This window comes from Etheostoma cragini, chromosome 6 (genome assembly GCF_013103735.1).
Source record: "Etheostoma cragini isolate CJK2018 chromosome 6, CSU_Ecrag_1.0, whole genome shotgun sequence".
NCBI lineage: Eukaryota > Metazoa > Chordata > Actinopteri > Perciformes > Percidae > Etheostoma > Etheostoma cragini.
In genome coordinates, this window is record NC_048412.1 from 5,126,140 (window position 1) to 5,140,548 (window position 14,409).

General features: G+C 40.3%; 1 protein-coding gene across 2 annotated transcripts in view; it reads right to left on the bottom strand.

Annotated features, from left to right (window-relative positions):
• The window catches only part of adcy3a (adenylate cyclase 3a), a 67,385-nt gene that overhangs the window by 15,358 nt on the left and 37,618 nt on the right, over positions 1–14,409 (bottom strand). For both annotated transcript variants that reach the window (XM_034873845.1, XM_034873846.1), the window contains exon 13: positions 1,320–1,436. In XM_034873845.1, coding sequence (XP_034729736.1) covers positions 1,320–1,436 — 117 coding nt within the window. The remainder of the gene's footprint in view (positions 1–1,319; positions 1,437–14,409) is intronic.

The window sequence follows — 14,409 nt, forward strand, 5'->3', positions numbered from 1 at the left end:
GCTTCAGGACCTGGAAGACTTGCCGTGATAAAAGGAACTATGAATTCTGCTGTCTACCAAGAGATCCTGAAGGAGAATATTCGACCATCTGTTCGTGTGCTCAAGCTGAAACGAACTTGGGTTCTGCAGCAGGACAATGATGCTAAACACACCAGCAAGTCTACCACCGAATGGCTGAAGAAAAACAAAATGAAGACTTTGGAGTGGCCTAGCCAAAGTCCTGACCTGAATCCTATTGAGATGTTGTGGTATGACCTTAAAAAGGCCGTTCATGCTCGAAAACCCTCTGATGTAACTGAATTAGGGCAATTCTGCAAAGATGAGTGGGCCAAAATTCCTCCAGTACGCTGTAAAAGCCTCATTGCACGTTATTGCAAACGCTTGGTTGCAGTTGTTGCTGCTAAGGGTGGCCCAACCAGTTATTAGGTTTAGGGGGCAATCACTTTTTCACACAAGGCCATGATGGTTTGGATTTTTTTTCACCTTTAATAATAAACACCTTCATTTACAAATTGCATTTTGTGTTTACTTGTGTTGTCCTTGACTATTGTTTAAATTGGTTTGATGTTCCGAAACACTTATGTGTGACAAACATGCAAAGGAACAGGAAATGAGGAAGGGGCAAACACTTTTTCACACCACTGTAATTTGTGTAGCTAGTTACAAAAACACAAACTTTCAATATCTTAGACAAAATAAATGCTATCAAAGCAAAACGGTATATTCTTGTTTGCTATGACCCATTGGGGATCCCAAACACATTTAACTAAAAATTGTCACTAGGGGGCACTACAAGTAAAAAAAGTTTAAATCTCATGAATGACTCATCCGATTTTTAACATACAACATAAAACTTGTGATGCTTCTTTGGTATGCTGATCTGAGGCTCTGTACCAAATATGGCAAATATTGTCCATTAGGTGGCGCTATAATCAATTTAGACCAGTTTTGGCCCTTTTATTCAATCAATGTTGATGGGATATTTGTAATAGCAAAGTACCACAGACCTTGCAGCTCACACCTCTTGATATTTCCTGACGTGTGCCTCCCCATGGTTTCAATTTGGTTTCCCCTTTTGCATGTTCCACGGGAGCGACTCATGCCCAAAAGGCTTGTACCTCGTCATAACTGCCTGCAGTTCTAGTAACTATTATTTCTAAGACTGCACTCTATGAACTATGCTCAGCTGTCCTTCAGCAGCAACATTCAGAATGTTGATGATTTCTGATTTAATTTCCTCACTCTGGTTTTTCTGTGGCATACAGGTAGCCTATATATTGCATCCGCCTCAGTTGTAAGAAATAGTAATAGCAGCTCACCATGTCAATGATATCGGCCATGGTGAGGATGAAGATGGCAGCCATGGCCCAAGTGTTACGAGCCCAGCGGGTGTGGTCGATCCAGGTGGAGAAAGACACCAGCTTCTTGGGAAAGACCTAACACAAACACCATTCCAATTAGGTATGTAACAGCACATTTCTCCAATTAAAATGTTGCAGGTCAATGAAGCCTATAAACCAAATAATTTCACGCTTGCTGTATTCCAATTCCATGCTCTACAGGCATGGTGTTCGATAATGGTCAGCATTTGGCTGAGATTGCAGAATCTCTTGGTGTTACAATATAATACAACTTTATTATCAGTTTAGCCTAATCAATCTTTAGAGCCTGTACCTACAACCTGATTGAGCAGCATCATTTATGAAATGTTAAGAAACAGCTGTTAGCAAACTGTAATTCACAGGCTCCAAAATCCAAATACTTGGTCCTGATTCAGAACTGTTAAGTAATTTAACTGGGTTATTGTTATGGTTGTGTCTGTGTTTCAGTTTCTTGTTTTATTTTGTAGTAGTCAGTTTTTTTCTTTTGTCTTGTCTTGTTATACTTCCTGCCTTGTGTTTTCTTGCCTGTGTAATTGTCTACCCCACCCTGATGGGTTTCACCTGTTCCTGAGTCCTCGTAACACCAGTTCCTTGTTTCATCTCATTTACTCTTGTATTTCTCTGTCTCTGTGTTGTCAAGGTTGAGGTCACCACTCACTGATAGACACAACTGTTGTTTTTCCCACTACTTGACTAGTAACAATTTATAAATGTAAATGTAAATGTATTTTATTTATATAGCACTTTACAACAACCGATAACTGAACCAAAGTGCTTCACAACAAATAAAACCACAGATTTAAAACAACAATACACCACTAACAAAAATTACAATAATGAATGAGAAAAGTAAGAAAAGATAAAAAAAATAAAAACAATACAATCAATACAAATGTGCCATCAGATTTCTAGGTACCAAACGCCACTTTAAAAAGATGCGTCTTAAGTCTTGATTTAAAAAGACCCAGGTCAGTAATGATACGCATCTCACTGAGCAGCTTATTCCAGAGCTTAGGTCCAGAAACCGAAAAGCGCGGTCACCCCAGTGTTTCAGTTTTGACCTGGGCACTTCCAACATGAGTTGATTAGATGACCTCAACGTCCTTCCACAATTACGAATAATCAGCATGTCTAAGATGTAAGATGGGGCAAGGCCATTAAGAGCTTTAAAAACAAACAATACAATTTTATACTTAATGCTAAGGTGTACCGGGAACCAATGGAGAGAATAAAGAATCTGAGTTATGTGGTCTCGTTTTTTCGTGCCCGTTAACAGGCGGGCTGCTGCATTTTGGACAAGTTGGAGACGGTCAACAGAGGACTGGGAAACACCCATATACAGGGCATTGCAATAGTCCAGTCTAGAGCTTTTTAAAGCGTGAATAGCCTTCTCAAGGTCATGACGGTTTAAAAACGATTTTACCTTTGCCAGAAGGCGCAGTTTAAAAAAGCTTGATCTAACAACATTATCAATCTGTTTGTTGAATTTAAAGGAACTATCAAAAATCACTCCTAAGTTCTTTACCGTCTGTCTGGCCGTTGGAAACCAGGGACCAAACCCATTAGACACAGATTCCCCAAACACAATATATTCAGTTTTATCCTCATTTAAGTGCATAAAGTTTTGGGCAAACCACTGCTTAATGTCCGTGATGCAGTCAACTAAGGTACCTTGTACATCACCAGGCTTCAATGGCAGATAGATTTGCAGATCATCTGCATAGCAGTGAAAAGATAGGTTGTGTCTGGCTATAATTGACCCTAACGGTAGCATATATAATGAAAACTAAATAGGGCCAAGAATGGAGCCTTGCGGGACTCCACAGGAAAGAGAAGCACAGGAAGAAGTCAAATCCCCCATCATCACAGAGAAAGTTCTATTTGATAAGTATGACAAAAACCACTTCAGTGCGGTGCCATGAATGCCAACAAACTGTTCCAGGCGTGACAGGAGGATTGTATGGTCTACCGTATCAAAGGCAGCAGTGAGGTCTAGTAGTACTAAGGCAACAGGAAATTTGTTATCTACAAAGAAAGCAATATCGTTATGTACCTTTAATAATGCAGACTCAGTGCTGTGGTAAGACCTAAATCCAGACTGAAATTTTTCAAGGACAGAGTTGTTTTCCAGAAAAGGTTTCAACTGTAAGAAAACTACTTTTTCCAAAACTTTAGAAAGAAATGGAAGATGAGAAACAGGTCTAAAATTAGATAGCAGTGTAGAGTCAAGGTTAGGTTTTTTAAGAAGGGGCCTAACCACAGCATGTTTAAAGGCAGCTGGGACGGTTCCTAGGCTAAGACAGCTATTCATTAAATCCACAAGCCCAGGCCCAACAACATCAAAAACCAGTTTCAGGACTCTAGTAGGCATAAAATCAAATGGACAATTTGTGGACTTCAATGATCTCACTATCTCGCTAAGGGAAGATAGAGAAACTAACTCAAACTCCTCAAACACAGCAGAATGAACTGGAGCAACAAAAAATTCCATATTAAAACCTTTCCTAGTACTCTGTCTAACAGAGTCAACCTTATCAACAAAAAATTGAAGAACATTTTCACAAGTGATAGTTGCAACATCAGCAAGAGCAGAAATTGGTGGGTTCACAAAATAATTAATTGTAGCAAACAGGACCCTAGGGCAGTGACTGCTGCTAGAAATTATATCAGAAAGATACTGAGATTTTGCCTCTCGTAGGGCCCTCTGGTAATCAGCAAGACTGGCCCGCAAAAAGTCCAACGAGACATGCAGTTTATCCTTCTTCCATTTCCTTTCAGCCTGCCTACGACGTTGCCTAATGGTACGAGTACTGTCATTAATCCAGGGATCCGTTTTTAATTTATTCGGTTTATGCCGAAAAGGGGCGATAGTGTCCAGAATCCCGGAGCAGGTAGAATGGAAGAGAGAGAGAATATTGTCTGGACAGGTGGGAGAAATCTTTCCATTCATGGCGAAAAACTCGGACTCCCTAAATGCCGCAGCGAATTCATCAGCCGTGGTTGAAGTGATGATACGACGCTGGCACGATGGAGCCAAAGACATTCTAGCTGGAGGAGGGGCTATATATTCAAACACAATTGGAAAATGGTCTGAGATGGCAGTCTCAGAGATCTCTTTAACGTCAATTAAAAGCCCAAAAGAAATAATGAGATCCAAGGTATGCCCGCGACAGTGTGTAGGTTTATCCACTGATTGAGTTAAATTAAAAGTTTCTAAAAGGCTTTTAAAATCAGTGGCTAATTGATCGGACGGACAACAAACATGAAACGTTAAAATCCCCACAAATCAAAAATGTATCAAATTTTGGAAAGATGTCCGCCAAAAACTCAGAAAACTCATGAATGAAGTCCTTATTATATTTGGGTGGGCGATAAACAACGGCACATAGCACAGGGCTCACAAGGTCCATCACAAATAATTGCAGCTCAAAGCTGGAGTAAGCATTTGTAGAAAGAAGCCGGCATTTAAATCTGTCATTAAATACAACAGCAAGACCCCCTCCACGACCAGATGATCGTGGGGAGTTAAAGTAGGAACATCCGGGTGGGAGGAGCTCTGAGAAAGCGGTGTTTTCACCTGGTTTCAGCCAGGTTTCCGTCAACAGGAGAAAATCCAGAGATTGAGAGATAAAAAAAGTAATTGAGGATAAAAGTCTTATTCACAACTGACCGAGTGTTGATCAGAGCCATGCGAATTAAACTCTGGTCCATCCGTTCGGAGGCATAAGCAACCGGGTAAAGATTGTCAGGTATGCTGCCTCGTCTGCAGATCCTCATGGGCCGGCAGCGCGGACGCGGGTACTCAACCTCGGGAATAGCCGGTATCAGCCATCGATAGCAGGGATCAATTGACCCTCGTATGTAATAGCTGACCCTCTCCCCGGAAGACCCAAGCGATGAGCGGAGGACGGGGCCATAAGCTCTAAATCTGCAACTCAATCCACCTCTCCTTCCTCGTCGTCGGCGGCTATTGCGGACCAACCCGCTAGGGAACCGACACAGGTGGGGAGGTATGGACGCCAGCAGAGGTGGCGGTGTGTTTGGTCGTCCGTTGCTACCCTGAATCGGCAGTTTTTCCGCAAAATCACGTATGTTTAAAAGAGTGAGGCGATCATACACTAGTAACGGCGACACCACGAATTAAAAACAATAAAAATAAGACAATACACAACACCGGTGACAAAGGCAGACGGCTCGCCACACACGCGGGCGCCATCTTTTCCTTTCGAGTAGTAATAACCATAACTTATAAATGGTAAACTGAAAATTTATTTTACTTCAGTTTAAAAAACAAAATTATGATTTTTAATGTTACCAAATTATTTATCTTGTTATATTATCATTAGTTTAATGTTATAAAATAAAATAAAGTTTACAAATGTAGATGTGATATATATAAATAAATATATATATCACATGTATAATTTTTTTGTCTACATCTAAAAAATAATTTGGATGATATAATAAATGTGCAACTAATGCTTTAAAAAGCATCAATTAAAATTAATTTGGCCCAATTAATTTTTTTTTGCTGCTCTATAGAATTTAAGATGAATTTTTTGACTATTTGTACACTGATAATAGCATCTGAATCATGTTTGTTATAAACAATTAATAATTAACAATGCTTTTATGATTTTAGCAACAAACTGTTAAAATAACAAACATTATAGCATAACTAGTAAATATTTTGTTTAGTTACAGTAAATTAACAATTCACATTTATTAGCGGTGGTTATTATAAAAAGGTTACTGTAACTTTAACACAGCACAACCCCTCTTAGGTAGGAAAAATGGAACACAACAACCAGGGAAAGGGGATGATATAATTAATGTTACCCGTTACTGTAGGTTAGCCTTTAGAAGCCATGTTCCTTTGTTTTACAAGCCCAGGTTAGCTAACCTATGTAACAATGGCTTTATCATTTACATTTTGGTCATTTGATCGTTTTAATAGAATCATGAGATTGACTTAGTGGAACTGGCTTTGTTTAGCCATATTGACTGTCCAGTTGTTTTTGTTTTTTTACATGGTCATTTGCGTTTTCATTTCTTCATTGCTACATCTGTTTATTATCTACCATAGAAACTGAAACTCAATATCTTAAATCTGTATTTAAGTGAAATAAGGAAATATAACTAACTTAATTATGAACGATAATCTAATGTAGCTCAGCGTAAATTCTTTCAGGAAGAAATAACACTTAATCACTGCTTTCTTTCTAAATTAAATCAGCTGTTAGAGGCTTTCACCACGAGGAGGAATCAGCCAAGAATTCCAAGGGCCAATCACAGCGTCACAACCCTGCTTTAAATCTGTTTCTCTCCCTGCTGCTGTCAGCTGTCATTTCAGGCAAGACGTGCAATGTGGGTCTTCCTTCTGCTGGACGCTCCGTCGACTCCTTTGGTCTGGTCTTTTGGCTCCTTCGTCACCACCTCCAGTGTCTAGACTCCATCGGGGAGATTGTCTTGGCTTCCTTACCCCTTTTAAAAATATATCGGGTGTCCTTCAGTGTCTTGACCAAGGACACTTCGACATGGGACTGCAGGACCAAGGATTGAACCACCAACCTTCCAATTGGCAGGCAACCCCTCTACCACTGAGCCACAGCAACCCCTTCTGTATATGCATGAATGGATATTTGTCTAATGTTAAACAGTCTGAGAAATTAATGCATCCTATCCATGAGTCTCGTGAGGGAGCTCCAGGCAGCTCACAGTGAGGTATTTGAGTGTGGACAGGCTGGGCGGCAAGCCAGCAACCCTGACAAGTACCAGCTGGCTATTGCGTCAGTGTCAGTGCTTCTCAACTTTGATAACAATGGATAAATTTGCAATTCGCCCCATATGTGCTCTACACAGTTGATTTCTTGCATAAAAGTTTCAGAAGTGAAGTTATGATAAAATATCTGACAATAATTTCATAACAAGAGTTTTCTCGAGACACTTTACAGATAGAGTGGGTCTAGACTACACTCCAGAATTTACAAGGACCCTCCAGAGCAAGCAACAGTGCGACAGTGGCGAGGAAAAACTTCCTTTTTAGACAGAAACCTCGGACAGACCCAGGCTCTTGGTAGGCGGTGTCTGACGACCAGTTGGGGTTAAAATTAAGTGGCAATAACAGTCACAAAAAATAGAAGTTTGTAGTAGTTCTTTTTAGTAGTTCATGGCATAGCAGGGCACTGTGCGGCATTACAAGGCACAGCAGGACATAGCAGGGAACCGCAGAGCGTAGAAATGGAAATAAGTTTCCAGTTGTTGGCCACAACGGCAAGCCGCGGTTGTTGTGACTGTTCCAGGGCTTTGTGTTGTGGGAGACAGTAGTACGCTCTGCTAGTATATTATTCAGTTTCAAAAATGGCCTTAAATTCTGTAGGTGCTTGTTAGGGTAACCTGTAACACCTGAATGTTCCCAGGTTATTTAAACCTGGTAGCAGTGCAGCTATTCTCTCTCTGCCTGCAACTGTTTGCTGCTGTTACAACTCTCCCTGGTTTCTCTTTTGGTTTGTTTATGTTGCCTTAGGTTGGCCTTTTGCTATGCTTTTTGGCCTTTACAACACCAACACACACTCACCTCTGTCAATCATGCACACACAAGACCACTGACTCCACTGATTTCCACATCCCATTTAGTATAGCTAATTTGGTTATTCTGTCTAATTTAGTTCAACTGGATCAAAAAAAGTCTTGGTTAAACACTTAACATGGTGTTATGTCCCTCTTTGGTGGGACCACCTGAGCCAGATCGAGAAACTGGTAACAGTGTAAAGTGAAGTTGATCACATTTATGCATGTGCCACTGTTATTAGAGGGTGATGGAAAATATACTGTAGGCTTATATTGTGATATTGATTAGTACAGATAAGCCCTGAGCATTATTTACAGTGACTGCATTTTCCCAGTTCATTCAATTGACAATTTTTCCTGATTGACCTGAGCTTACAGCAGCAGTCAATACTGGCCTGGCTTCTGCATATCAATCTGAATTTCCATGACGAAATAGGACACACAAAAACACTTTATCATGAAACTACTTTGCACTGTCATCAAAGAGGATATCCCATTCACTCAGTTGGAGCATATAGTAGTAATATTCAAGACCATTCAACAAAACAATACCAATATAGATAACCATAAACCAAATAAACATATGTGATGCCAACACCATAAGCCCATCATACAAGTCTCTCCCTAGCACAAAGCTTCTTTTATATGTATCGTCTAGTGTAGACATCCAATCTGGCAAACCATATATGACTTCTTTTTTTTTTAAATGCCGCCACCCTAGCCTTCTCACAAGCCAACTCTTTGATCAACGGCACATCTTTACTTCTCCACTGTCTTAAAATAATCTGTATGGCTATCAATAAACTCGTCTGGACCCAGCTTCTTATGTGATTATCTATCCTGTTTAGGATTGATCCATCTTCCAGAAAAATTAATTTGGGCGTAATGGAACCTGGGTCTCTCCAATCCGACATAGGTAATGTGATTGGAAAATTACATAGACAATGATTTCCTACATAGATTTACTTTCTTCTGTGTAGTTATTCATTTCTTACTCATTTGTAAAAGCAAATCTTTCTTTCAAGTTAAACCTCCACATATGCCTCTAAACATGTGTCCTCTACTTGTCTCATAAACAATGTGGCTGCCTCCTACAGATATTTCCTGTTTGGGGCCCTCTGTCTCTAGGGACAGCTAAAAAGTGTGACTCTGTTTATCACCGGAGTAAACAAATGGCAACCAGATGCAGGCGCCTGGGAGATAGGCAAAGGTCAGGTTGCCCAAACTCTAGGTCAGAAACGGAACTAATCTATGGAAAAGATAAATCTCTGAACTTCTAAGGTAGAATGACAACCACGGTCATCTTTTGACGCACTAACCAGATGTACAGGGACAGCAACTGGCTCCAGTAAGTCTGAAGAATAAGATGAAGTGTTTTTGTTTAAGATCAGAGTGTTTTTCCAAACATGATAGGGTTTTCTGTTGGGGCAGAAGAGGATATAAGGAGTTGTCTAGTGTTACGCGGGCACCAGAATTGTGGTGTCACCTTGTTACTCTGTTTCATTGTGAACTGCCATTCTTGTCATTTTGTTTGGTTGTTCTCTCGAGAAAATAATTAAACTCTTCCACCGAATATCTAAACTTTTAATCCAGTCTGCAGCCTGTCTTTATTTTGTTTCAACAAGGTCTCTTCTTCAACACAAATTCCTCCCTCGCTGAACAGAAACTTCCACTACAGTAATCATGCATCACAGGACCATAGGACATTAAGTAATTGGCTGTCCTCTGTCTTTCAGTTCCTTTTTTTGGATTAGCCCAACCCACTGGGGACACATTGAAGAAAGAACTAGAAAGCCTTGTTTTAGTGGTTTGATTAATATTTATTTAATTGTGTGTTTAATTTACAGTCAGTCCTCTTCAACCATGTTGAAAACATCGCCAGTGTGGCAGCATTTTACAAAATAGATAACGGAAAAAAGTTGAATGCAAAGTTTGCAAGTAACAGTTTGCATATCGCAGCTCGACTTCAAACATGGCATATCAGCTAAAAACAGTAAGCTAACTTTTCTGCGTTAGGTTCCCCTGTCTGTTTGGAGTAGCCTATGTGAGCATATCAGAATTGGCATATTTCATAGTCTAATAAGCGTTTTGTAACTACCGGCGCACCCACCCGCAACTACGATAGCGTTACCCAGACCCCCCCAGACCCCGCTGGATGTTAAGCCTCTACCATCCAAACGCAAAAATAATATCACGGAAGGAATTGTCAACTTTATTGCTCAGGATATGAGGCCCATTGAGGTTGTGGAGGGCTAAGGTTTTAAGAACTTGTTAATATACAGCGCCAGCACGCCACACCACGACACCTCCTTGCGAGCACATGCACAGAGCGCTGATGCAGCGCTGTGCATGTGCATTTGATATACTGCAAATAGCCTACAAGGACAAGTAGTGCAGGACAGTACAGTAAATTAATCTAACTCCCCCCCCCCCCCCCCCCCCCCCCCCCCCCCCCCCCCCGTCGATTTCTAGTCAAATTTTCATGACTTTAGTTGACCAAGATTTTATTTGGTTGATTACATTCCTACTGCGAAGGTATATAGGCAACGGCTTAAGCATATCATATACAGACGAAAATAAGTAATTTTAATTGCTCAGTTACGCATTTGAGCTTGTGAAGGACGGGCCTGTAGTGTCTGACTAACACCACATGGAAGACGATCAGGTTCAGGCTCCACCTTCAGTACAGAATCGTTTGGGGGGGAGTGAATGCTGTATGTGTGGGCGCTGCCAAAGCATGGAAACAGCGCTGGAATCCATCTGTTGTAGAGAGGTCAACATGGACCATTTATTGATGGATGACGTAAAATGCATAACTATGCATCGGTCATTTTGGATTCTGTGCGGTGAGAGACAGGTGTTGGAGGTGGCTATGCTCTCTTTAAGATGTACAAGCTCAGATGCTGGAGCGCCCCATAAGTAACAGGTATGTAACACTATTTTACGAATTGGCAACTAGGCTAGGCTAACTTGTTATATAATTTTCTCAGACTCAGACTTTAGGTTGACAGACTACTAGCAGTTCACTCTTTGGACGAGGGGCCATTTGGGAAGGAGGAATAAGATTCTGATCCCATCCTGTGCAGTGAGCAACATCAGGGATCTTTTCCCTTCTGCCAAATAAAACGTTAGATTAATTAACTGTACTGTCCCGCAGTACTTGTCCTTGTAGGCTATTTGCAGTATCTTAAATTGTTTTTTACCTAATTATTTTGTACTGAAATGCCACTCGTCTGTCGGCTCTGACAGCGCTGCATCAGCGCTCTGTGCATGTCCTTGCACGGAGCGGCTTAACATCAGAGCTCGGCTCCGCGGCTGAGACACGAATGACCTATTAATTTATAGCTTTTACTCTTAAACACAAAAGGCACGTCTACTTTAATATATACTGCATATTTAAACATATCTGTGGTCAAGCTCTCGCTGTGTTGCATTAACTCCGAAACTTTCTCTTTGGGTCCCTTACATTTTGGGTTAGTCCATGCATGATGGTGTGGCGTGCTGGCGCTGTATATTATTCAATTCAATTTCATTTATAGTATCAATTCATAACAAGAGTTATCTCGAGACACTTAGAGATAGAGGAGGTCTAGACTACACTCCAGAATTTACAAGGACCCAATAGTTCTAGTAGTTTCCTCCAGAGCACGCAGTGGCGAGGAAAAACTTCCTTTTAGGCAGAAACCTCGGACAGACCCAGGCAAATTAACAAGTTCTTAAAACCTCAGCCCACCATAACAACCATGGGCCTCATATCCTGAGCAATAAAGTCAACAAATCCTTCCGTGAGATTATTTTTGCGTTTGGATGGTAAAGGCTTAACATCCAGCGTGGTCTGGGTGTGTCTGGGTAACGCTACAGTCGTTGCGAGTGGGTGCGAGTAGTAGTTATAAAACGATTATTAGAATATGAAATATGCCAATTCTTATCATTATCTTATTAATTTAGCTTACTCAAATCAGACATGGCAACCTAACGCAGACAAGTTAGCTTACCGTTTTTAGGTGATATGCCATCTTTGTAGTCGAGCAAGACTACAAGGGAGGTGTTCTAAAGACTGTTACCAGTGAAACAGGGATGCTCTGAAAAACACCCCCATTAGCAATTAGTGCTTTCCACCCATAGACCGTAACGGTCTATGCTTCCACCTGGTGAAATAACACGGCAAAGAATCAACCAATCAGAATTTTGGTCGAGCAAGAACTTATCGACCAATAAATCGACTAGTCGACTGGGAAATTACAGCCCTAGATTCAAGTTATATACGTTATATAAGTCAATGGGATCGCTTGTTGGCTGCACGTAGAAGAGTATCCCCAGTTTGACCGTAGATGCACGGAAGATTCGCAGGTTTTGCAGTTTACTCTAGGCAGGTGCAGAGTTGGCAGATTTTTACTATGGAACTAGCAGCTGTTTTTGCATCAACAATCTGCTCTGAGACGGCAAACATCAGATAGCTCCAGGGTGAGTAGAGAGACATTGGATTCTGTGGTTTAGTTAACGGCTAGTAAACGCATAATTATTGATCTGTGATATCGTCGGAGTCTTGGTTGCTTCTTCTCTAGGTTGGATTGTTTGGTATCTAGCCTGGTATTTTTTTATATATATATATATATATATATATATATATATATATATATATACTATGCATCTGTTTTGTTGAACGCTATAAAGCCTACACGTTGGCCTTCATTTTTGTGAATATGTTCGTGTTTTGTGTACTGTATGTGACAACAAAAAAATAAAGCCTCAAGAGGAAAAAAACTCGAATAGGAGTGAAAAAGTCACTGATGAGCCACAGCACAGCAGATCCGCTGGTTACATTTTGTGTTACCAGCATCAGACTATTGTGAACTAACCACAGAGCCCCTTTGTGCTTGACTCCACAGCAAACGTGTTCTTTTAATTAATTATTGTGCACAGGTGTGTCCTAATTAACAAAAAGAAACTTAGTCACTCAATGTTGCGTATCACACAGCGTGGCACAAACACTTCAACAAACGCATCAGTTGCACTGATCTCGCTGTAATTGTGTAAATCACAATGCTTATCTTTGGATCACTAGCAATACCACATTTCCATCAGCCAGGTACAATATCTGATCATAATTACACTTGTGTAATAAACTGTCGTTGCTTTAGCTTTTTATTTCAATTGCAACCCTGGTAGTGGTAAGCGATCATGAGAGCAAATAAAAAATATAAAAACACAACTCAAACCGATGTGCTCATTGGCAACACACAGCTCAAGAAGCCAACATATAGCCCATACAAAATCCCGTAGGCTCACTCACTCAGCAAACATTTGAATATGTTTTTATATTTATCAATTTAAGGGGGAAATCACCATCACCAAACCCACCAGACTCCATTTGAATAATCAGTACTTTTATCATCATTAAACACATCTATAGGTGATTCCCTCCGCTTAAAATCTATATCTTTCATAAAAGATACCCATCGGGGAATGTTAACGGGGTTGTCGGTCTCCAAATGTTTTTACTTTTATGAGCACACGACTCTCTCTCTCTCTCTCTCTCTATATCCAGGTCCAGCTGATCTTCTAAGAACGGTGACATCGTTATCAACCCAGTATTGATTGGTCAGTAGACTGTGCTTTTACACAGGTTGATCTCTATCTCCAACATAACTTGCTCCTGACCAGGTTTGGTGTTCAGCATTTGTTACCGCGGCGATTTAAACCGGTAACAAATGACCCACCATTATGATAAAAAAAAACTGGGTTAAACCTGAAGTTATATTGTTGACGCTAAATATTGCTTTGTAGATAGGCTCTCTCTCTGGGCCAGTTTATTGTCGCCAAAAAACAAAAACTAAAAGTTTTTCACACAATGCCATGATATTTTTTAATCAACTTAACTTATATTAGTTAATACTTTAGTCAGGAAGTAGTAATGTTGCAATGAAATGAATGCATCTTTTTTTAGGTGTTACCAATATTTCTATTAACCCACCAGTGATTGTTAAGTCAAAAGAAGTATAGCATATTAATCACGCTCTACAATGACCCTTGACCCCATATGTCACTGAATGTACAACTCTCCACAGTAGATTCTACACACATCAGACTGCCCGGTTATAACTCGACTGATATTTCTTCAATGGAAAAAGAGATATAAAGGACAGCAGTGTTTTAGGGTTTGCACTGTATAGATTAGTTTGGGGTGCACTTTATTATAGACGGAATACCAGCTGAGATCAGATGCATTGTTTTTTTAACCAAGGCAGCAGTTTCCAGATTACATGTGTGCTTACGCAATTGCAAAAGGATTAGCTAATGTTTTCTCAGTTAGTTTTTTTTTTTTTTAAATATGTCAGATTAGTAAACAGAATGTTGTGGTTTGGGGTTTTTGTTGGGATTATTTTTCCCTTTTTTGCCTCTTTGTGTTTGTGTTCCTATTTTCTCCCCGGTCTTGTCTTGTGTTCCCCTGTGTGTC